General features: G+C 47.6%; 1 protein-coding gene across 12 annotated transcripts; it reads left to right on the forward strand.

Annotated features, from left to right (window-relative positions):
• The first annotated feature begins 877 nt into the window (after positions 1-877).
• Positions 878-23,446, forward strand: LOC125718671 (zinc finger protein 574-like). 12 transcript variants are annotated; one of them, XR_007384885.1, is made up of 9 exons: positions 878-4,918; positions 5,985-6,140; positions 11,973-12,504; positions 12,700-13,293; positions 13,405-13,822; positions 13,981-14,078; positions 15,498-15,913; positions 16,138-20,896; positions 21,073-23,446. XR_007384885.1 is itself a non-coding variant. In XM_048992624.1 (8 exons), the coding sequence occupies exons 2-8, from the start codon at positions 5,991-5,993 to the stop codon at positions 16,618-16,620; spliced, it is 2,691 nt and encodes an 896-aa protein (XP_048848581.1). In that variant the 5' UTR covers positions 878-4,918; positions 5,985-5,990; the 3' UTR covers positions 16,621-23,446. The 12 variants fall into 12 exon arrangements, 9 of the variants coding, with proteins under 9 accessions (XP_048848581.1, XP_048848580.1, XP_048848582.1 ...); XR_007384886.1 differs by having other exon boundaries at positions 16,138-20,351; positions 20,685-23,446; XR_007384888.1 differs by having other exon boundaries at positions 16,138-18,138; positions 20,138-23,446.
• Positions 23,447-24,592: the final 1,146 nt, after the last annotated feature.

Here is a 24,592-nt window from a genome sequence, read left to right on the forward strand (position 1 = left end):
TTTAAAGGTTCCCTCCTGTCAAGACAGGCACTTCACCATTTGCATATCTGCAGGAAAAGTTGAGAGGCTTCATGATCTGCATTTTTAAACTTGTTTATTTGACTGGGCCTGTTGGTAGAAGCCCATCATCATTTAGACTCACAAGTCCAAATGTGTCAGGATGTTACACCTGATACCCTCACCATAAACACACCAAGATCCGATTGCCTTCCACATGCACCCACAGAGACCTCCTGTCACCCTCGGAGCTGCATGTTTGGCATGCTTATGTGCCACGTCCTGCAAACTTCTGCTCACAGTTTTTCTCAAGCCGCACGTTTATGCAGACTGCAGTCACACGTAATAGGCAGCATGTGGGATTCTCATTGCATGTCATTGTGTAAGGGTGGTGTCAGGTCAGGTAGCTGGCAGGGACGACAGCAGCACAGGCCTCAGTAAGCTACAGGCCGAGCAATCCGCTGGGGATTATGGGCCACGTTGTAAGCGTATAGTACTTCTTCATATTGTTCATCTTATTATAATCAGGTTATTATATCAGGTTTTGTCAGCGTGATTAAGAAACGCTGGTCCAGTTGGAGGGTTGCTGTGGCTGCTGTGGGATTAGTTCTGCCCAGGTAATTTGGACCCACAAACTTTAAAGATCCCTGGGTTTATTTTTACATTTTGCAGATTTAAACACCAACCCTTCTGCAGTGTTGCTGGGACAGATTTGGTTTAAATAAACAGTGTGCTTGCTTCTGCCTGTCTCACTGCTTAAGAAGTACTTGCTTCAAGTGTATGATGTAACTGGCTCTACTGGTGGATTTCATTTTGTTCACTGGCAGCTCAATAACTGTGGCTCAGAGGGGACTGGGGCTGTAAAAGACCGCAGGTAAGACGTACTTGATGGCATGTATAAGTGCCACATAGAAATACAATATTCATCAAAAATGGCCAAAGTGATAGAAACACATTGGAATGGGCCAGTGAGGTTCGTGGGCTGTTCCAAGAGAACAGTTTCGTCAAATGGGGTTACTGTAGACCATGTGTCAGGCTGACATGCTGGTGTGATGTGTGTTATTCTCTCCACAGTGTATTGATATGATGCTACACTTATTCTCAGAATATTCTGTGCAATTACTGCAAGTGGAGGGTTTGTCCTGCAAGGTCTCGATTCTCTCTCAGGCACCACAGCACAGGTGCTGTGCAGACAGTGTGCAGTTGATTAGTGCCACATACTCATACTGTATAACACTGGACTGCAGGAAGCCAGCGTACCTCTCAGGAACCCACCCACCACTGGGAGAACATGCAGATCACACACAGAGCGGAGGCAGGATTTAAACCCACGACCATGGAGGGATGTGGAAATCATGCTACCCACTGTGCCAGCCCTACAATTTCCATTCATAAAGTATTGAATAAGCAAATTGTCCACTGTCAGTCCAACATGAATTAATAAGACAGATGCATGATTCATTACCATGATTCAGTATGAGCACTGGTGATTCACAGCCTGCATTATGCACCTCTCCCACACCCATCATCTCAGTTCTACTGTTCCCCTTATAGATCACGGAATCAACAGAGTGCAACGTCTTGCATGTGTGGATTGTAATTGTAACCCTTCTGTGACTCCCTGGTCTAAGATATAAATTCCCAACTGGTTTCTCGCTGCATGTTCATTCAGCTGCAGGGCCACCGCAGCCAGGGGGGCTGCAGTAAGAGGCGTGCCCCGCTGCTGTCTGCTCAGACCTGCTAACGCTGCGATACTGTTAGCCTGTTAGTCTATGGCAGGCGCTCCTGGCCCTTCAGCTGTGCGTCAGGAATTCCTAGCGCTGGAAGGGAATAGGATTCATAGGAGGCCAGTGAAGGATGGAATTCTTTGGAAGCCAATAATGGACTGCGCTGTGATTGTTAGAACAGCATGCTATTTTAATTACTCCGCCTTATACATTTGGATCAGACTAAGATTCCAGACTGTCAGCTGAGATCTGCTGACATGATGATAGACACACAGTGATGGCAGTTTACTGAGTGAGTCGTGTAATGGATTGTATCTGCTGCCTAACTGATGAGTGCATGCTGACCGGCACCCATGAGTGTGGTCTGCTCTACCTGAGGTACTGATGCACTCTGTGACAGCTGATGCGCAGATGGTTTACCGAGTGCTTCCTGTGTGAGACCGTCCAGGTTTGTGCCTGCTTCGTCCTTTGATGCTGCTTCGGTCGGCATTTCAAATCCTCCGTATGATAATACGCTTCTCAATGGTCAGATCTGAACCGTCAGGTCTGATGGAGGGTCTTCACAGAATGGTCATCATTAAGTTTGATAATAAAATTACAAAGTTTTGTGCAGTTTTTACATAAAAGCTCTTATCTGCCTAATTGAAATATTTTTGTATACTTTGTTTAAAGATTATTTATAAACAGATTTTTACTATTTATAACTATTTTAGAGCCATCTTTGTCATCTTCACATAATATCAGAATATTATTTTGAGTTTTTGAACGCCACATTTATATTTGTTGGTAAAGTAATCCTACTAAAATATAGACCCCTGTTTTATTAGTAGTGTTCTGCCCAAGTTTATTCCTTTTTCTGGAAGGAAAAGAAACTCCTAACAGATGCTTGTATCTCAGCATGTATGATTTTTATAAACGAAGTGCCACATGTGGATATTCAAGTATTTCCTGGCACCAATCAGATGCATTTAAGTTTTCATAATCACCTCATTTACTGTAATTGGCTGACTTATGTATGACTGAACTGTTGCAGATATTTGCTTGGTGAATGTGGACATAAATCCATTAATTGTCTCATGTGTTGGAGACCAGAACCCCAACTAAACAGAATTTAAATTAACACAAATCAAGTCAAGCCCCTGGACGGAGGTAGAATTGGCCATCAGTTTAAGTCGGGCTCTCAGGCTCTTGGTCCAGAAGCAATATTGATGGAGTTGCCACTTGGGGGTTTTCGCTCATATTTACATGTAGCGCTACTCTGTGCATTTGGAACATAAGAGATGCGAATGTGGGTGAGTCTCCCTTCAGCAGCTTTGTTCTCTTGCCTGTTGACATGGCCCCCACCTCTGGAGGCTTGTGCTCACGTTTCCACTGCGAGCTACAGGCTCCCAGTGCACTGCGCAGACCTGCCCCATGGAGCTTTGTGGTCTGTGCAGTCCTGCTAGGGGTCATACGCCACACTGACAGACATACTCCCAATACAGTGTTTATTTTACAGTCAGGATTGACTTAGACACGTCACATTAGCTGTCCAAGTCAGTCATACATCTGTGGGTGAACATGGTAAAAAAAATGAAGCTGAATCAGACTTGAGGGTTTGTCTACATTCAGTTTTGACATCCACAAAAATGCTTCTATTGAACAATAAAAGTCAGTCAGATACCTAAAATTTTATATAATTAACATATTGGAAAGAAATGTTCTATATTTAAGGTGGTAAACAGCACCCCCTAGTGGCTCTGCAGTCTTAATTATCTGTCAGATTGCATATATGTACACCGATGAGGCGAAACATTGTGCCCTCCTCCATTTGAAGCAAATAATGGTGACTAGCAAAATAAGGTCTGGGATGTACTAGATGGTAAGCTAATGTTCAGTACTTGTAGTCGACGTTTACTGCAGAGGAAATGGACAGGGATAAAGATTAGAGTGACTTTGATCATTATGGCCAGGTGACTGGTCTGAGAACATCCAAAACCCCAAAGCCCGTGGGGCGCTGACAGTCAGTTGTCATGAGTACCTCCTGAGAGTGATCCAAGCAGAGAAAAAGCACGAGCAGGCGGCCAAGAATTGTCAATGCAGCAGGTAAATGAGAGCTATCCCCTGTAGTACGAACCAACAGATGGGCTCCTGTGATGATCAAGGGAGCAACGTGTCATGGAACACAGGGCATCCTGTACTATTGCATGGAGCGCTACATAGCTGCAAGCCCATCAGAGTGTACATGCTGAGCCCTGTCCACAGTGTCTCCAATGGAAGGTCACCTGGTCTGATTAATCCCTTTTTCTGATGTGTCGTGGACAGCCTGGTATGCGTCAAACATTTTTGGGATTCATTGGACTTACAAGTCCTATATACGGCTACATCATCCCACATGCTGCAGGTCTCCAGGGCAGAGACTCGAACCTGGTTCTAGAGATGTGAGACCTCAGTGCTAACCACTGCACCTTGCCACCCTGTAGAGGTACTGTATGTGTTCCTCCTAATGCTGAAAGGAAAGGTGTAATATTTTGTTTTTCTTAAAGATTTATTAATTTCCAAACCTCATTTTCATAAATGATGATGCCGATGACCCTGGTAATATTCAGCCATTGAAGCTGCATGCCCATCAGACAAGCCTACTCCAGCTTATCAGGCAGTGGAAATACACTAACGTCAAAGGTAGGACATATGACTTTTCTAGAGCCAATTTCTGTTGATGTACGGTGTTCCATTATACACTGGAATCACAAGAGCGTACAAGGCCAGAGCGTCATAGAAGGGCAAAATGGAATATTCAAAGACTGAAATTTAATTGCACTCACTAGCTGAACAATGACAAATGCATTCTTCATATACATGTAAAACAAGCATTTTTATGTGTAATGTGTCTGCAGGTCGCTGCCTCACACGTTTATCTTATGCAAAGGTATACTCGTTGTCTTGGAGACAGTACCCTGAATCCTTAAATACGTTTAAAATGAAAACTGCAATTTACGTGCAGTGCTATTATCCTGCACATGCGTATTATTTTAGTCTATTGTGGACTGCAGTCCCAACATTCGCGCCGTTTCGTGACGTCACCCTGAAGACCAGCGTCGCTTTGATTACAGTGGAACAATTGGTCGCTGTAAGATTGTTACCCAGCCAATCCTAAGCCGTATTACTGGGATGTAACCGATAATTTTGACAAAGCTAGTGAAATCAGCAAAACAGTAAGTAGTATTTGCGTTATATTTTAGAAATTATGAAAATAATGTATATGTGTTAAAGGCAGTATTGACGCGCTGCCCTGTGTATAACCGGGATTGTATATTTAGCGCTGTTGTGGGTCGCGGGTACAGGGAGCATAGACATTACTCTTCCGACGGAGGAGCGGTTCTGGTAGCTACCATAGAGCTACACAAGATCCTGATACGGGGCTCGCTGGGATAGTCCATATCCGCCTTAACAAGTTTATCGTAGTCACAGAACTAATCGTTACATAAGCATTACAGTTGACAGCTGAAATAGATATTTTAAAAACCCAGCTGTTTTTTTATTTGATTTTTTATTAACAGAATTAACATTTTTTAATAATTGAAAATAACTCATACCAACTGTTCTTATTTTGACACTACCAACAGACGCATGCTCATATAATTAATCAAAAATCACTCTAATATGTAATAAGTTGTAACTAAATATACAAACTAACAGTGTTTGCTGCTTTATTGCTAGTCACCAGGTTTTTTAAGCTGCAGGTCGTGCACACTAGAGGGCGACTCTATGCATTTGTGTTATTTAAATAGTCCTGAAAGTTATGTTGCGTCTTTAGTGAGAGTGACCGCTGTTATCATTGTATATTGTGTTTGATAAACAGGAGCATGCATCTGTTTTGCCACTTGATGTCCTGTAACTGACGCTTGAGCACCTCTGTGAATAGCACGCTGAGCTTCGCATCCGTGCACAGTAATGGAAACCAAATGTTTTCGTGCGCTTTGTATACTGGCAGATCTGAATATCCACCCCAGTCACCGTTCACTGTGTTTCAGAAGTATGATGGACATCATTGGTTAAACAGTCACACATTTCCTTAGTAATTTACCGTATAGTTAGACAATCGGTTGCTGATGACGTCATTATTGATCAGTACTTCATAGTAGTTGAGTTGTTGTCCCACTGATTCTGTTTGGACTCTCACACTTGCTGTGAATCCCTACCAGTGAAGGCTGTGATGGACGTTCAGTGTCTGACAGTGACCATTGCACTGGGTTCATTGTTGTCTCTGTCACCCTTCAGCCCGCAATGGACAGCAGCTCCTCTCTCTACATGTGCTTCCCCTGTTACCAGCTCTTCAGCTCCTTGGAGGAGGTGCTCTCCCACCAGCTGACATGTCATCCTGACGGCCCGGGGGAAGAGGCCCAGCCTGAGGCAGCCGCCGTTCTGTCGTCTGAGGTACCGTGTGGCACACGCTCTTGGGAGTGGCGTGCAGGAGGCGTGTGAGGAGCTGTGGGTTTGTTTGCTCCGGTAGTGCATTTACTGAGAAGCCTGTTATACAGTGCTAACATACCGCTATGCTCATTGCAGATGTAGGCATTACAGTGCATTTTTATGGGCTTGTCAGCTCAGTCTCACATTGTCAAAATGACATAGTCAGCCAGAATTAGCAAACCACTGCAGGTTTTCAGTCGTTTCTCAGCCATCAGCCATTCTAACCTCTAGAATATATAAAAGACAGCATTCCATTTTTGATTTTCATACTGAAAATGAGGTGGCTCATTGAAATTTATGAAGCAAGTATAAAATGCATATTATCACCTAATATTCTGCCATACTTTTTAACCAGTTTCATTCCTAGTCATCATCACATGTTATTTTTGGAACTTGTATATATACACTGCTTTGGGTTGGCACCCTATCCTGGGTTGTTCCCTGCCTTGCAGCCGTTGCCTCCGGTATAGTGTATGGCAGCCTAGACAATATATGGTAATACACCAGCGTGCCCTGCATGTGCATGGGTGGCAGTGTATGATAATAAGCCAACGTGCCCTGCAGTTTCTTTGGTATAATGCCCCTTTCATATCCCTTGGGGCACTGAGCTGGTCCCTTTTCCTTTTGTCTCTCCTTTTGTTGAGGGCCGCTTCGGGGAGGGGTGGGGGGGGGGAGCTTACTGCTTCTATCTTCCTCACCAAATTGCTCGAGACAGGTGTGCAGGAAGCTTCTGCTGCCTTTAAATAAGAGCAGACTGCAGAGCCCTCAGGAGCTCCTTCAGCAAAGCCTGCTTCTGGACGGCATCCCCTGGTTACAGGCTGCAAAGACACTGTATGCAGTGATGTTTCAGGTGCTCTAGATGTTACAGGACACCAGCAGGGCCTGGGTGGCATGTAGTGCATTTGCCTGGTACATTCTTATGCTTTTTCATATGCTTCATATGAAAAAAGTGTAACATATTCCCAAACAGCAGCCACATTTCTGCCACACTTCAGTGGTTATAATGACATTCTATTGCCAAATATGTCAGACTGTAATTAAAAGACGAAATTATAAAATTCATACTTTTTCTCTCTATAGAAACAAAACAGCGCAACTTGGCTTAATGCACCAAAACAACAAGTTAGAAAAACCTAAAGTTCTCTCACACTTCACTGCTCGTAAGCACTGTGTATTACCAAATGCATGCAACTATAATCTTTTCCTGCTCATATAAAGACAAATTTTAAAGTGAGAGCTTAACGTGGCTTAATGTGCCAGAACAGCTGCCTATGAAAGCAGAATCTCTCAAAGGAATGTCCTTCAAATAACTTTTCTTTCAAATAAAAAACCACCTAACTTGAAATCCACATTTTATATATTTGCCATTGTGCTTTTCCCATAAGTTCATGATACATTATCCAACATCAAAAACAGGTGTTCAGTTACTCAGCATTCCAGAGCTTCATATCAGTAGATTTTTTTCTGGCTTTTGCTATTGATAATTTGTAATATATTGTACACCTATACCAGGCTTTACTGTTTTTGATCGATGAGGCGATTTTCTTCCTTTTGAGGTTTTTCCATACATTTATATACCTTGTCTTCTTCCTGTGTTTTGCCACGTGCGTGTAAGGATATCTATCAGTTTTATCATTTTAATTCTTCTATGTTTCATGCATTTGGCAATAGATAATGTTTATCACCAGTGAAGTGTGAGAGAAATGTTTATTTCCCAAGTTGCTGTTATGAGGCATTAAGCCACGTTAAGCTGTTTTCATGTTTCTTTGAACTATCTGCCAGGATAGACGCAGGAATTAATTCCCGGACATCTCCAAATGCACAGAGCTTGTCTTTTTGACGACCAGCAGGTTTTGAGTCTGGATTGTCAAAGTGAATGACTCTTGATAGAATAGGAAATGTCATTGACAGAGTAGTCTGAGAAGCTGCCCGGGCAGATCCAGCATGTCATGAGCTGGGGGGGCCTCATTCCTTGCCCTGTATATGCCAGGATAGACCCAGGAATTCATTCCTTGCTCTGCACATGCCAGGATAGACACAGGAATTCATTCCCTGCTCTGCACATGCCAGGATAGACACAGGAATTCATTCCCTGCTCTGCACCTGCCAGGATAGACACAGGAATTCATTCCCTGCTCTGCTTATGCCAGGATAGACACAGAAATTCATTCCCTGCTCTGCACATGCCAGGATAGACACAGGAATTCATTCCCTGCTCTGCACATGCCAGGATAGACACAGGAATTCATTCCCTGCTCTGCATATGCCAGGATAGACACAGGAATTCATTCCCTGCTCTGCACCTGCCAGGATAGACACAGGAATTCATTCCCTGTTCTGCTTATGCCAGGATAGACACAGGAATTCATTCCCTGCTCTGCACATGCCAGGATAGACACAGGAATTCATTCCCTGCTCTGCACATGCCAGGATAGACACAGGAATTCATTCCCTGCTCTGCACATGCCAGGATAGACACAGGAATTCATTCCCTGCTCTGCACATGCCAGGATAGACACAGGAATTCATTCCCTGCTCTGCACATGCCAGGATAGACACAGGAATTCATTCCCTGCTCTGCACATGCCAGGATAGACACAGGAATTCATTCCCTGCTCTGCACATGCCAGGATAGACACAGGAATTCATTCCCTGCTCTGCACATGCCAGGATAGACACAGGAATTCATTCCCTGCTCTGCACATGCCAGGATAGACACAGGAATTCATTCCCTGCTCTGCACATGCCAGGATAGACACAGGAATTCATTCCCTGCTCTGCACCTGCCAGGATAGACACAGGAATTCATTCCCTGCTCTGCACATGCCAGGATAGACACAGGAATTCATTCCCTGCTCTGCACCTGCCAGGATAGACACAGGAATTCATTCCCTGCTCTGCACCTGCCAGGATAGACACAGGAATTCATTCCCTGCTCTGCACCTGCCAGGATAGACACAGGAATTCATTCCCTGCTCTGCACCTGCCAGGATAGACACAGGAATTCATTCCCTGCTCTGCACCTGCCAGGATAGACACAGGAATTCATTCCCTGCTCTGCACCTGCCAGGATAGACACAGGAATTCATTCCCTGCTCTGCACCTGCCAGGATAGACACAGGAATTCATTCCCTGCTCTGCACCTGCCAGGATAGACACAGGAATTCATTCCCTGCTCTGCACCTGCCAGGATAGACACAGGAATTCATTCCCTGCTCTGCACCTGCCAGGATAGACACAGGAATTCATTCCCTGCTCTGCACCTGCCAGGATAGACACAGGAATTCATTCCCTGCTCTGCACCTGCCAGGATAGACACAGGAATTCATTCCCTGCTCTGCACCTGCCAGGATAGACACAGGAATTCATTCCCTGCTCTGCACCTGCCAGGATAGACACAGGAATTCATTCCCTGCTCTGCACCTGCCAGGATAGACACAGGAATTCATTCCCTGCTCTGCACATGCCAGGATAGACACAGAAATTCATTCCCTGCTCTGCTTATGCCACGATAGACCCAGGAATTCATTCCCTGCTCTGCATATGCCATCATTCCTGGCTCGGGGTCATTCAGATAATATTCTCAGCTGATTTGCTGCCTTGTCCGCATTGAGACTCAAATCTTTACAGTTCGATAGTGTAAATTTGGATTTCGCCATCTTGGTCATTTGACTTCCTCTGCCAGCCCCTGGAGGATGGGCTCCCCCTTTGTGTCGGGTTCCTTCTTGGTTTCTTCTTGCCAGGGACTTTTTCCTTGCCACTGTCACCTCTGGCTTGCTCTCTGGGGGCTTTGGGCAAAGATAATGTGCTTTGAGACAATACAATTGCAGTGCAGTGTCACTGTTGTGAAAATACACGGTACGAATAGAATGCAATTGAACTGAATTATGCAATGCTAAATGTAAATATTCTTCTAAAAACACTGTTACTATTATGTACTGACATCAAATTAATCAGCCTATTTGTCTGTTTAGAACAATGGAAAAATAATCGTGGTTTCCTTTTGATGAAGGATGTATTCCTTGAATACATTTCCTCTGATTGGTGTGGTTTGTGCGGCTAGTGTCATTAGCGTGATTCATGTGCAAATACAATTTCTTGTGCTGCTATTATCTCGAGTCAGGAGTAGATTTTCCATTTAGCCTTTTGCCATCATTTCAGTCTAAGTCCATCCATCCATTTTCCAAACCGCTTATCCTACTGGGTCGCGGGGGGTCCGGAGCCTATCCTGGAAGCAATGAGCAGGAGGCAGGGAACAACCAAAGATGGGGGGCCAGCCCATCGCAGGGCACACACACACACCATTCACTTACACATGCACACCTACGGGCAATTTAGTAACTTTTGGACTGTACATGCTCAGGCAATCACAGGTAGCCTGACTGAGTCGAATCCTGTCGTTCGTTCATTGGCTGGTCACTGACTGGTGTGTGTTCACAGCTGTCATTGACATCTTACGCAAAGGTGCACGTGAGGATCTGATTAATGCCTCCTCCACCTGCCTGATTATTTCCATTCTCTTCCAGTAGTTTATTATTTCAGAATAACAAACGGTTTGTCTCAAAGGATTCACATGCAGTTTGAATATAAGTTGATGTTGCATTTGACTGTGGTATAGATGTACCCTTGGACTTTGGTTTATGGCCCAGTAATTGCCTGCAGAGTAATACTGACTGAGTCCCTTCACAGCTGTCAGGGATGTCTGCCTCTCTGTTAGCTCGGTCCTTACAGTCCCCAAGGATGTGTCCCCTGCACAGAAAGTGACCTACATGCTGCTCAGGGACCTACGGGCATGTCTCGCTCTCTGCGTGTTTCACTTACTGCTGCAGCTGCCTTTAACCCTTCCTAGCTGGACAATCAATGATTGTACAACATAACTGAGTTTTCTGGTCAACTGGCTTGCATTTAAAACCTGAAACCCCTACAATATAGTTGCATTTTATAAATGCTCATGTGACAGGCCTCGTTGTTAAAATGTGTAAAAGGCCATGAGGAAGATTCGCTGAGTTCTTTGTCCTTGTCTCTTTTCAGTAGCACTGTATTCAGACAGTGAAGAGTGATGCTTTTATTTAAAGTGACAGTGGCGGACCCCAGGGAAGCTGTTTTGCTGCAGCTTAGTGCTCTGTACACTGCGTTTTCACACAACACACTCGCTTTGCTCTAAACACTACATTTCACACTAAACTCTCATTCTGCACATTGCATTCTCTCACTATGCACTCATTTTGCTATGCACACTGCCTTCTCGCGCACTGCATTCTTACACTACACTTTCTGCTCTCCACATTGCATTCTCAGACCACACGCTCACTCTGCTCTGCACATTGCATTCTCGCACTACACACTCTGCTCTATCACTCACTCTGCTCTATCACTGTAAGTTCATTCATCCGCGTGCATTCATTTTATGATATCATATATACTGAACATTGTACAATTGCTTTATTATGTACTTTATTATCAAGTATACACTGCTGTCATGCCCTTCAGTCTGTATGTTTCTGCCTCCTTTACTATTTCACAAATTTGTTAAATATCACAGAGCCCGGGTTAAATGTTGTGGATAGTGACATTCAACAATGATTTGTTTGTGCTGCTCTCTTACACACACATGCCACCACCGCTGTCCACCGGCACCCAATGACATTTCTGATCTACCAGAAACCCAAAGGCCTTTATCTGTTTTTTGTTTGCCTTCAGTTTGTTTACATGCTGCTTGAAGTCAGTTCTATTACAGCAGTTACATTACAAAGTATCTCTATTATTTTTTCCCCACCTTTTTGGCCCAATGAGCAGATGCAGCCTGAGCAGCCGGACCATGCCAGTCCCACGGTATCCAGCCCAGATCAGAAGCTGCCCTCCTCCAGGCTGGCTGAGCAAGGCGGTACGGACCTGGTCCGGCAGAACTGGACCAGGAGGCCGAGCAGCACTGTGTCCACACCCCTCATCCGCTACCAGTGCGGCGACTGCGGCTCCCTCTTTGAGTCTCTGGGTCAGTGGCAGCAGCACCGCAAGTTGAGACACTGTACGGAGCCAGCGACCGGGCCTGGGGGGCGTGCGCAGGGGCTGGGGCAGGAGCAGGGGGATCTCAGACAGGAGGGGCAGGTGAAGCCAGTGCCCAGAGATACAGCAATGAAGGCAGCTGAGACCCCAGGCAGGGAGGAAAGTATGGACCTGAAACATGAGACAGACCATGCCAAAGACATCAGCCAGGACCATTCCTATGTGCCCCATGTTGGAGAGGGGGCAGAAAGGGGGGCAGAGAAGGAGAGAGAGGGGGAGGGACAAGGTGGACGGGCAGAGGAGGAGAGAGAGGGGGAGGGACAAGGTGGACGGGCAGAGGAGGAGAGAGAGGGGGAGGGACAAGGTGGACGGGCAGAGGAGGAGAGAGAGGGGGAGGGACAAGGTGGACGGGCAGAGGAGGAGAGAGAGGGGGAGGGACAAGGTGGACGGGCAGAGGAGGAGAGAGAAGGGCAGGGACAAGATGGACGACCAGAGGAGGAGAGAGAGGGGGAGGGACAAGGTGGACGGGCAGAGGAGGAGAGAGAAGGGCAGGGACAAGATGGACGACCAGAGGAGGAGAGAGAGGGGGAGGGACAAGGTGGACGAACAGATGGGGCTGAAGCCAGGTCTTCTGTTACTGGTGAGAAGGTCCTGGAGCAAGGTGCAGAGATTATGCCAGTCCATGGAGAAGCAGCAGGAGGAGAAGGAGGCGAGCTCTCCTGCAGTTCAGGCGGAGGACCCACACACTTCCAGAAGGGCTGCATTGCTGTAGAAGAGCGAAAGCAAAAGAGCAGCGAGCTCCCATTGCCACCCACGGCCGTGCCCGCTGTACCAGGGCAGAGCTTTCTGTGCATTGGCTGTGGGTCCGGCTTCAGCTCAGAGCCTGCCCTGATAGCGCACCGAAAGACACGCCATGGCCTGGAGGGGGCGCTGCACTGCTGCTCAGTTTGCGGGGAGAGCTTCATGAGCACCACCTTGTTCCTGTATCACCGGCGACAGCACCGAGAGCAAAGGGCATCCAGCAGCCCGGCGGGGCCCCCGTCTGCTGCTTTCTCAGCTGATGGGAGGAATAGGAGCGGCTCAGTGCTCAGTGTGTGCTCCAAGAGGGCGCAAGGTGAGAACATAACCTGTGTCACACCCCTGCCCCGAATGGAGAGGGCACTGGGGAGGGCAACGCCAGACTACTGTTCTGATGCTGTTAACCCTTTCCTGTTTATGTATGCAGCAACAGAGGATAGTGCAGGAGTGCTTCCTTGCCAGCAGGAGGCAGGCGACTGCCCTCCTGCAGGGTCATCTCCACCACAGCCCATGGCCGCCTCCCCTCCATGCCTCGCAGACAGCCCCGCCTCCCCGCCAAGTGATGCTGCCCCCCTCGTGTGCCCCACCTGTGGGCGTGGTTTCGGCCGGCGCTGCCACCTCCGTGCCCACCTGCTGAGCCACACCGGCGAGAAGCGCTTCAGCTGCGACTCCTGCCCGCGGTCATTCTCCTATAGCAGCAACCTGGCGCGCCATCGCCGTGCCCACCAGGCCGCCAGTGGGCAGGGGCCAGGCTCTCGAGGAAATGGGGCGGGGCTCCCGTTGCCCCACGCCTGCATGAACTGCCCCTCTCGTTTCAAGACACGCGCCCAGCTGTTGTTACACAGGTATCTCCGGCGGTGTCCCGGCAGTGTCCCGGCAGTGTCCCGGCAGTGGCGCTGCTGCTTGTATCCTGTGCTTCGGCTATAACATTTTGGTGACATAAGCCAGCGAGACGCAGTGTGATGTACAGTAATGCAGCCCCTCTGCCCTCTTGCTCCCCCAGACGCACACACGCCGGGGGGCTCCCGTTCTCCTGCAAGGCTTGTGGACTCTCCTTTCTGCGCAGGAAACAGCTGCAGCTGCATCTGCTCACACACCCAGGTGCTGCTTTCCTCTGTGTTTCTAAATATCTGTCATGTCTCCATCCATCCATCTGGGTCTGGTTAGTGGAGGAAGCAGTCTAAACTGCGATTCCCAGACCTCCCTCTCCCCAGCCACCTCCTCCAGGGGAATACCAAGGTGTTCCCAGGCCAGCTGAGAGATATAATCTCTCCAGCGTGTCCTGGGTCTGCCCCAGGGTCTCCTCCTGGTTGGACATACCCGAAACACCTCCCCAGGGAGCCGTCCAGGAGGCATCCCAGATAGATGCCCGAACCACCTCAACTGGCCCCTTTCGATGCAGAGAAGCAGCAGCTCTACTTCGAGCTCCTGAATGTCTGAGCTCCTCACCCTATCGCTAAAGCAGAAACCCGACACCCTGCTGAGCAAACTAATTTCTGCCACTTGTATCTGTGATCTCATTCTTTCAGTCACTACCCAAAGCTCATGACCACAGGTAGGAACGTAGATCGACCAGTAAATCATAAGCTTCACCTTCCAGTTCAGCTCCCTCTTTACCACGACAGAACAGGACAGCATCTGCATTAATGCCAACGCTACACCGATCTGTCTGTCCATCTCCTACTCCTTTCTACCCTCACTCATGAACAAAACCCCAAGGTACTTAAACTCTTCTTCTTGAGGCAGTAACTCCTCCCCCCTTTTCTGGTCGAGAACCATGGCCTCAGACTTGGAGGCGCTGGTCCTCATCCTGGCCGCCACATACTCAGCTGTAAACCCCCCCCCCAGCACTTGCTGCAGGTCACAGCCCAAAGTACTCCTTCTGCCGCATGACTGTATCCCTATTCGAGGTCAACGCCGTACCACCCCTGCTGTAAACAGCATGGGCAAAGTCCTGCACATGCCTCTTGAGTTGCCTGACAGATAGCCAGAATGTCTTTGAAAGTCACTCTCCTTGGCGTCACTGAGCTCTCTCACCTGAGGTTTTGCTTCCACAACTGCCAAGCGGGGCTCAGGGGATGCTACCTCAGCAGGCACCAACAACCTTATGGTCACAGACCTGTACAGCCACCACAGCAATGGAGGCCCTGAACATGGCCGCTTCAGGCTCAGGGTCTCCATCTTCCCTCGGAACGTAAGAGAACTTATGTCAGAGGTACACGTCGAAGATCTCCCGGACTGGGGCCTCCATCAGACACTCCTAGCACACCCTCACCATACGTTTAGGTCTTCCTGACTGCTCGGCTCCTTCTTTACTCCTTGACATACAGTCGCAGATCCAATGATGCGATTACAAAATCGATCACTGAGCTGCAGCTTGGGGTGTTCTGGTGCCAAGTGCATGGTCAACCATAGTGTTCTTTATGGACAAACTTTGGCACAGATCACCACTTGGGATCACCCTTCCCGGTTTTGCTGTCGTTACCCACATGAGCATTAAAAACTCTCTCTCCTCCACAGCAGGAATCCTGTCATGTTCCCACTGCACGGCCCAGTTTCCCACTCAGTCTGAGCTGGTGGATCATATGCAGAGCTGCGACCAGGGTGGGGGTCTGGGGCGGCCGCGGGGCCGGAACGGGGGCCAGCTGGAGTGTGAGATGTGCGGGCACCGCTGTGTGACCCCAGAGGGGCTGGATCTGCACCGCCTGTCGCACTCAGGCCAGACACCCCTGCGCTGCCCCTTCCCCACCTGCCGCCGCCGCTTCCTCACCAACGCCACCCTGGAGGAGCACATCCTCACCCACTGCGAGTCCCCCTCGGACCCCAACTCTAACAAGCCGCGCCCCTTCCACTGCGAGCACTGCGGGAAGGACTTCACCACGGCGTCCTCTCTAAGCGTGCATCTGAGGATCCACACGGGGGAGAGACCGTACCAGGTGAGGGCGCTTTGTGCGTGACGATCAGTCTCCAGTGTGGGAGAGGAGGAGGAGCTGGCCTTTTAAGCTCTGTTGCTTCCTCACCCTGTTCTGCTCTGTACTCTTTTTCGTTTGTCTCTCTCATGGCTGCCGTGAAACCGACCGCACTTCCTCCATCACATCTTCATCTGTCACTGGTCCTGCTGCTCGTATTCTCACCTCCCTGCTCCCCCACCTGCTCCCAGTGCTCCCAGTGTGGGAAGCGCTTCCGGCAGATCCCCCACCTCCGCGACCATGAGCGGCTGCACAGTGGGGCGCGTCCCTTCAGCTGCGCTGTGTGTGGGAAGAGCTTCGTGCTGGCAGCGCGTCTGGTGGAACACGCCCGCACGCACAGCGGCGAGAAGCCCTACACCTGCCCGCTGTGTCCGCGCGCCTTCCGCTCCCTCTCCAACCTGGGCAAGCACCGCAAGACCCACGGCAGAAGCCCTGCGCCCCAGGAAGAAGGCCAGGCGGCCGTGCACACCATTTTGCTGGTGCAGGCCGCGCCGTCGGGCCCAGAGGGTTCAGAACAGCTCTGCCTTACACAGGCAGACCCTTCTGTCGGCTCCACCTCGTCCCCCCCGCTGCTGCTCCTGGCGCCCTCCATCCAGGCGAGCAAAGACATGGAAGGAGACGTGATCCCCATCGTCCAGCATGCCATCGAGGTTATCGTGGAGGAGACTGTGTAGAGCGGAGCCAGCGACGGGACGTTTTACGTTTCATGAAGGAGCTATACAAGGCATGGCAGGAATAAGTGTGATTACAGATAGTGGGAGTGCATGCAGAGTGGCAGGCCGCGACATATGCTTTTAAATGACTTTGTAAAGAAGCAAAAGCGATTCACAGCTTTGGAGCTCACAGGCTGTAAATCTGTCCTATTTATTTTAATAAAAAGCTTAATCCTTTGATGCAGTCCGTCTCCCACTTGGACGGAAAGTGGCATGATGGGCAGTCTGTCTCGTGGCATTTTGTTTTAATTACAAAAATGTCACCTCAGATCTTTTTGGCTTTGACTATTACATCATCTCAGTTGCAATTAAAATAAAGAAACAGTGTTTCCAGTGATGTTATTCTTACACTGGTGTCTGTAGCTACTCTGTCCATGTTGTGGTCAGCACACGTTTCTGAAGATCTTTGAAGGCCAGGATTTGGTGCTGGGTTGCAGCTCTGGAGAGTCCTTGACATCAGCCACGAGCTTCCCACTACGCATGGGTGACTGGGCTTGTCTCTGCCATTTTCTGTCATCATACTAGGACTAAACAAATTCCATCTGTAGCAATGCCCTGCAGGCCCAAGCCAGGGGCCAGGGCAGTGGTGCTGCGTGGGCCACTTGTCCAGAGTGTGTCTCTGCGGACTGCGCTCAAGCCCTGTGCAGCTGATGCGGAACCAACGTGATCAGCCCTGGCTTATGTGCCTTGATGGGCGCTAGCCAGTGTCAGAGAGCGAGACACTGCACGCTAGCCAGTATTGGAGAACGAGACACTGCACGCTAGCCGGTATTGGAGAACGAGACACTGCACGCTAGCCGGTATTGGAGAACGAGACACTGCACGCTAGCCAGTATCAGAGACTCAGCGAGATTCCAGCATTCCTGCTCAGCAGGGGAGTTCCTGAGAAGTATTTGGCTATAAATCCAGTTCAACTACAATGCAACTGAAATGCTGTACTAATATTAATTATAGTGTTTTCACAAATGTGATTAGCTGAATATTCAGAGGCTGCACAGTGCAGATGAGTTGGAAGAACTGGCTAGCTGACTGTGCCCAGTTTGAATAGTGCTGTTCTATAAAGCATTTGCCTTTTCACCTGTGCTAGTAGTAAAGAGCTATAGCTACGTGTATGGTGATACAAGACAGCGAAACATTCTAACAGGCATTTGTTTTATGTTGTAAAATGTCCCGGTTCTTGCCTGGTCTGTTTCTACGGAGCATGCATGTTCTCCCTGTCTCTTCACATTTCCAGTAGGTGCTCCAGTTTCCTCCTGCAGGCCAAAGACTTAACTGGCACCTCTAAAATGAATATGTGCATGATGGTGTATATGGGGGCATGTGCCCAGCAGTGGACTGGCATCCCACTGACACTCTAACTCCATACCATGTGCCTGGCATGGACTCCCGGCCTTCCTGGGACCTTGGAAGGCTGACCTCTGAACTTTGAGAACAGGATGACCTGTCTGACGGTCAGCGGTGCCGTCCATTAGCTCACAGGTATGGAATGTTTCAGCTGTATTTCAGCCAATCTATGGTAAGGTAAGGAGCATGCAGTGAGTGCAGTGCGCTGCCGCGCCCATTACACGACAAACCTCCTCAGGGATGAGAACCTGAGTGCAGCCATGCGGCAGGCGATACCTCAGTATGTACTCACTGCATGCTCCTTATCTGCCAGTCTAAAGCATTACCACCACATGATGGAGGTTCTACTCTGTGCAAACAATGGTCACCTCACTTCAAACTGTCATCTAGAATTGCATTAAATAACTAATCATTATGCAACCTACTTATGAATGATAGGCAGCTACACAAGTTACAAATTTAACATGCCTGTCATCATTCGAAACGGATGTACATTTTGCTTTAAAATGCTGTGAATACTGTAGTGAGTTCCTGCTGTATGCAGTGATGCCATCTGTATAGGTTATACCACTGAAAAGTGTCTGCTGCTCCATGCAGCATAAACAGAAAGGCAGTGAACGATGCAGCTTGTCTGTCCTTTGACCTCAGAGGATCTGCCACTCGCCCTTGGTCAATTCCAGTGCCAGTGAACACTGAGGCTAATTTATCTGGCATCTCACTGATTCTGGGCATTAAGGCATACATATCAAACTGAAAAACCTTGCTTCCTTTGCACTTATTGTGTCCTAGTCTGTTAGAAGGTATTTTGGCCACAGAAATAGATTTATGTACAACCTGGAGTGCCCTCACTGTTATTGACCCTTTGTGGCGTGGTCTACAGTTTAATGCAAAGGATGCCCTTCTGGGCTTGAGTATAATGATGTGATGTCCATCCCAGCTCTAGGGATGTCCTTCAATGGAAAGGGGTAAGAGCAATTTTGGTGTGACTTCAAAATCAACTAACCGGCAGCTTGCTCGCTATTTATGAAGCTATTAACCTCTGAAGTGTTACTGCATTCTTCAAGAGTCTAGCCATGAAATTCTGATAAGGTGCCTGAAATATTTTTAGATCCCGGCAGTCGTGCTTTTTTTTTTTCTTAGCCTGTAAACTCTCACAATATAATTTAAAATTACCGCAGAGTGTGCGCATTTTATTATAAATGTCTGAGGATGACAGCTGTGCACCAGCTGAGCAATTACACAGCAAAGGCTTTTAAAAACCCTGGCTGATGTCTTCCCAACATGGTCAGGAAGGCGAGATGTGACCCATCATCGTTTTTTTATTCCAAGTAAATTAGACGACGCCCCGTTTGACTGGATGTTTGTGATCATCCCTGTGCTCAAAACAAATCCCCAGTACCTCGCTTGCATATCCTGCCCTGCTTTGCCAGATGAACAGCTATTCACTCTTGAATCCATGAAAACTTCATCAATAGACCGTTTTCAGGATCTGGTAGGTTATTCCTTGGATGGGCGAAAGAGCCACTGGCCAAGTGCATTAATGGAAATTTACTCCAGAAATGCTAATTTATGGGCAGGGATGGGGAGCCATGGAATAGTGTGGAGGGCTTTCTGTGTAAAACAGCAAGAGGAGGAGGAAGTGAATGTGGCACAGAAGGGGGGCGGAGGTCTGTTTGCTCCCCAGCTCCAGGGCCAGTCGGCTGCTGCGTCTCAGCCAGCTGGACGGCTGCAGTCAGCAGGGCTTAGTGGTGCTGGGGCTGAAATCCCCTGTGGAAGGCTGGAGATGAAGGGCGGGAGCGACGCCTGCGTCAGTTTGGGCACCTGCACTCCCAGAAGAAGCTACAGCTCGTGTACAAACAGCATTAATGTCTCTTCAACGGTTCCATTTCTGTACCTTAAAAGGTACATTTACCTACACCTGGCAGACCCTTGAGGGTACAGCCCCAGGAGCAGGTAATTGTACCCTCAAAGGTACAAGTCTGTGCTTTTTTTCCCTGACAGTGTGGGATCATAGCCCATGCTGAAGCACTACCTGCAGGAGCTTCTGGCTGAAGGCAATGGGATGTTTGACACGTTAAGATGAATTTCCTCAGCCTTTGTCCAGGATCCTTCCACTGACTCACCTCCTTTTCAGGTGGAGACACCGATGGAGCACAGATCCCAAAATCAGGCCTAACCCTAACCCCGCCCTGACTTGGAAAGAGGAGCGGAAAAAGAGGAGAGAGCTTGGATCTCAGGATCCCGCCGAAGAGAGCAGAGAGCACAACACAGATACTCATACTCACCCGTGGCTCAGACGGCCTTTTGTATAAACGCCTAGTCAGCTGCTTGCAGAAAATATCTAGTTGGTAAATATATGCAGTTGTCATGCACATGACGAAATGTACCAAAGGTCTGGTTTGACAAATTAAAGTAAGTTTGCTACCTGATAAGGGATCATTTCACATCTTTGGGTCATTGACATGACGACTGTCACCAAGCATGGCATTGTAACATTGTTACTTAGTCAGAACAAAGTGATATTTACAGCACCCAAAAGGATGTTACAGCCAGGCTTTCCATTGCTAAGTCCAGCTGTTTGTATTTATTTGTATAAACTTGATTGCCTGTAAGAGCCTATTTGATTATGAAACAATTTTTTGCAGCTGACCCACTTAGGCAGCCCCCTTTTCCTGAACTAGGTCTTGGTATGTATGGCGTTCTCCTGGATTGGCAGCGCGAGGTACCTCAGCGACGTCAGTCTGCGCTGAGACGGGTGACTCACGGTCTGGGTAGCGCCATATGCTCCCTGCCGAGTGCCTCCTTGTTTGCTCCGCTGGGGGGCTCCTGCGTCACAAAGCCCCGTCACCGATGGCATCGTGTGTGTGTCAGCCATAAAAAGACACAGAAGCAGGTCAGGGCCACGCCTGTCACTTCATAATGCACCCCCATCAAATCCAAACCTTTCCTCCCATTCAGTGCCACCTTTTCCAGACTGTGCTGCTCCTTTTTCCCACTGGCCCATGACCAGTATAATGTTGGTGTTGGTTTGTTTTTCCTCTTGTGAGGACCTTGTTCTTTTTTTCCAAGGCTGTTGTGAGTGCAAGACTGAACCATCAAAGGAGCATTTCCACCACACCAGGTACTTGCGCTCACATTTCGACCTAGAAAACCAATCAGGCCCAACGGGTGCCCAGTCTGGAATAAGGTCACCTATAGTCACCTCATTCCTGGCTCACCGGAAACCTCAGATCTTGGCCTCCCAGTACCATGATATGAACCCTGGTTAATGTATGGGCTTCGGAACACAGTGCTCCTCAGTTTCTGAACTTATCTTCTCTGGCTAATCGGAGAAGTCCAGAATTGCATATTTCATTCTCTGTTCCCCAGTGGTGGGCCATATTGGTTTGGTCTGTGGTGTGTGCAAATCTGAAGACATTCACTGATGTTCTGTGACATGGTCGATCATCCAGTGGGTATGCCGAAGGCGGCAAGATGGCTGTTTGATTTGCACCAGGATTCCAGACTAGTTGCAGACTTTTTGCAGCTGAGAGCAGATGGGATTTGAGAGCATTTCTCACGCCCTTCCATCATGAAGTTGGATGAGCTCACTGGTCGAGAGTGGGAGAGCAGCCTGGAAGACAGAACTATAGCCACTCATGTTGACGGCCAGGTTTGAGAGAGAACGTCAAACTGGCAGGTCAGTTCACAGCTGACTTTCCCATGGTCGTCTTATTCTGGTACCTCTTCTGCTCAGAGGCTGATTCAACTGGGTGTATGCAGAAAGACTGGTGCTTCTGATGCAGATTTTCTGGTCATCTTTATGGCCAGAGCATCTCAGAGGACTTTACCCCATTGAATAACACTTCCTCATGAGCCATTTCCCAGCTGCCCATGCTCGACCTTTTTGAAAATAGTTTGCTTCAGAGCATTTGTGGATTCAGATGACAGCTTCCCTGATATGAGGTCAGCACAGAAAACATGCATTTCTATGGAGAGCCACCCTGTGCATTGGAGGGCTCAAGGCAGCCCCTTTGTATCTGCAGTTATACAACATTCAATCAAACCTCTCCAACTTACCAGTGGGCAGGATCACATGGAGACCATCTCCTTGTGTCTCGCTGAGTTATCCTGAGACCCTCTAATCCTCAGTTACCCCCCGACTGCAGCTTCAAAACCACCATGACCACTGTTTCTCTTGCCTGTTGGAGTCTTGCCTGTCTTTGAACTCTCTCTCTCTCTCGATTTGACACATGTGCACGCTGAATATCATGACTTGAGTGAAGAGTTCAGTAAACAGCAAATTTCTGTTCTACTGCCTCAAAGACGTTTTGATGTGTGTTAGATCTGCTTCCTAGTACTGTACCCTCAGAGCTAGTTTATATTCCCTGTCTGGTTCCAAACCAGCGGCTATGGAAGAGTATATGCATGATTTATTAAGGGTTTATTCGCCTTTTTCCCTTGTCTGCCAAAGTAGAGTTTTTCTTTCTAGTTAAGAAGAATGTCGGTCTCTGGCCTTGCATAGACTCCCCTGCTCCTGATAGGCGCTTTAACAATGAGGTTTCGGAATCTGGTCCCAGTTTCCACCTGGAACTTGTGTGGCTCCTGGCCACTTTCATGTGTCACTTTTCCACTGCAGGGAACAGGAACTGGACCTTTATGCGAAATAAGCTTGGGAGACGCAAAACACTTGTATGTTAAACTTCACCGCCGCGCCAAAACAATGGAGGTTTGTTGGTTATTGAGGGTGTTGATTTTCATCGCAATGGGACACACCCTTATTTATATATTTATTTACATTTTACTTATATGTGACGCATGACATGTTTATGATTCTTGTTAAATCAATAAATGTAGTTTTGTTTAAGAATGTGCTTTCGCTTTTCAATTTTTTATATTTTTCACAACAGCAGCATTTTAATTATTAGTCAGCTTCTCAGTTTGTGCTTGAAGTGTCTACACAAAGAAAAACAATTTTGATTATTTGAGGAACAATAAGTTGCTGCAAAGTCTTGTATTTTCAAATTTTATTTTCTTGAATTGTTTGAAAATATGATTTGCTGCCTGTTTTTTCTTGTATTTTTCATCTTTTGCCTGTGGTGTTTTATATAGATACTACACATTTCAGTCAGTTATGGTCAGTTATTTCTTAAATGCATTTTCATTTTTTAATCAAAAGTCATTGCATATAATCATTTCATTCCTGCAAGTGACAAGCATTAGTGTTAGGATTAATGTAAAGTGAGTGGTACTTCAGCATGATGCGCCATTGAACCTGGACTGCACTTACACCCATTATATAAGAAGTGAAGATTCCCAGCTGTTCCAGTTGTTTTGTGTATTCATGCCTTTATTCCTCTGTGAGGAAATCTGTGTGGAAATGCTATAAAATACTAATTAAATGTTAGTGTTTTACTTTTAAATACTTTTAGTATTTTACTAATTAATATAAAAAACTAAAATATCTTCATTGTTCAGGTTTCTATAGTTAAGTCTTTTTTTGTTCTGCTAAACCCCTTCCTGAAACCTGCTGGCTCATGTTGCTTCTGTGCAAAGAACCCCCTCAGTATGTCTCTGTTCTTACACAATATGTGGGTTTCCCCAGTCTCAGTGCTGCACTCAGTGTGGGTCTCCCCAGGACACATTCAGTGCTGCACTGAGCGTGGGTCTCCCCAGTCTCAGTGCTGCACTCAGCGTGGGTCTCCCCAGGACAGGCTCAGTGCTGCACTCAGCGTGGGTCTCCCCAGTCTCAGTGCTGCACTTAGTGTGGGTCTCCCCAGGACAGGCTCAGTGCTGCACTCAGCGTGGGTCTCCCCAGGACAGGCTCAGTGCTGCACTCAGCGTGGGTCTCCCCAGGACAGGCTCAGCACCACGCTCAGCTTGGGTCTGCCCTCATTCTGCATCTGCAGCAAGGCCACACCAGACTAGGAAATGGCAAGTGTGCTGTCGAAGGTTCAAAGTGGGCAAAGTCACACAATCACTTCATCTCTTTTAGCATTATTCCTTGCAATAGGGATGATTTTTTTTCTTGGTCCCAGTAATGGTCTTACCCTCAGTTGTCTAGGTAAAGGGCCCAAACTTTCACAGTTTTAATTACAAATGTATAAGACTGTCTGTTGCATTATTTGTATGAGTGCTTCCCTCTCTGGGCCTTGCTTCCTCTTTGCAGCTTCTCTAGTGTTTCTTCCTCTTGTCCTTCCCCTCCTCTCCCTCCTGTGCCCTTCTTTCATACTTTCTTCCTCCTCTCCTTCCCTTCCTCCTTCCTGTGGTCTGCTTTCTCACTTCTTTCCTAGCCCTCATAGCAACAGGTGATAAGCAGAGGTAACGCTTCCAAGCAACTGGCAAAAATAGACACAGGAGCACATTTATAGCTGCAAAAGGCAATATATTTCTGAATGTATGTGATTCAGCATTTTTCAGTTTTACCTAAACGCCATAAATGAATATAATCCTATTTGTACCTGATAACACTATGCAGTGGCGTGTAAATGACTGAACATTACCATTTACAGCATTTTGTAGCATTTGTATTTTGTTACGTCGTTATACATTGGATAACATGCTATCCTTCCTCTATACATATTAGCAGAACAAATAAATGGATTGCAAT

This window comes from Brienomyrus brachyistius, chromosome 23, assembly GCF_023856365.1.
Source record: "Brienomyrus brachyistius isolate T26 chromosome 23, BBRACH_0.4, whole genome shotgun sequence".
NCBI classification, from domain to species: Eukaryota; Metazoa; Chordata; class Actinopteri; order Osteoglossiformes; family Mormyridae; genus Brienomyrus; species Brienomyrus brachyistius.

What these genes read in the sequence shown, in the direction of transcription:
- LOC125718671 (XM_048992624.1), top strand. Translation starts at nt 5,991, where the DNA reads ATGGACAGCAGCTCCTCTCTCTACATGTGCTTCCCCTGTTACCAGCTC. An exon ending in GAGAGAGGGGGAGGGACAAG is followed by an intron (nt 12,544 to 12,738) that starts GTGGACGGGCAG and finishes GGCAGGGACAAG; the next exon opens with ATGGACGACCAGAGGAGGAG. An exon ending in GCCCAGCTGTTGTTACACAG is followed by an intron (nt 13,823 to 13,980) that starts GTATCTCCGGCG and finishes TTGCTCCCCCAG; the next exon opens with ACGCACACACGCCGGGGGGC.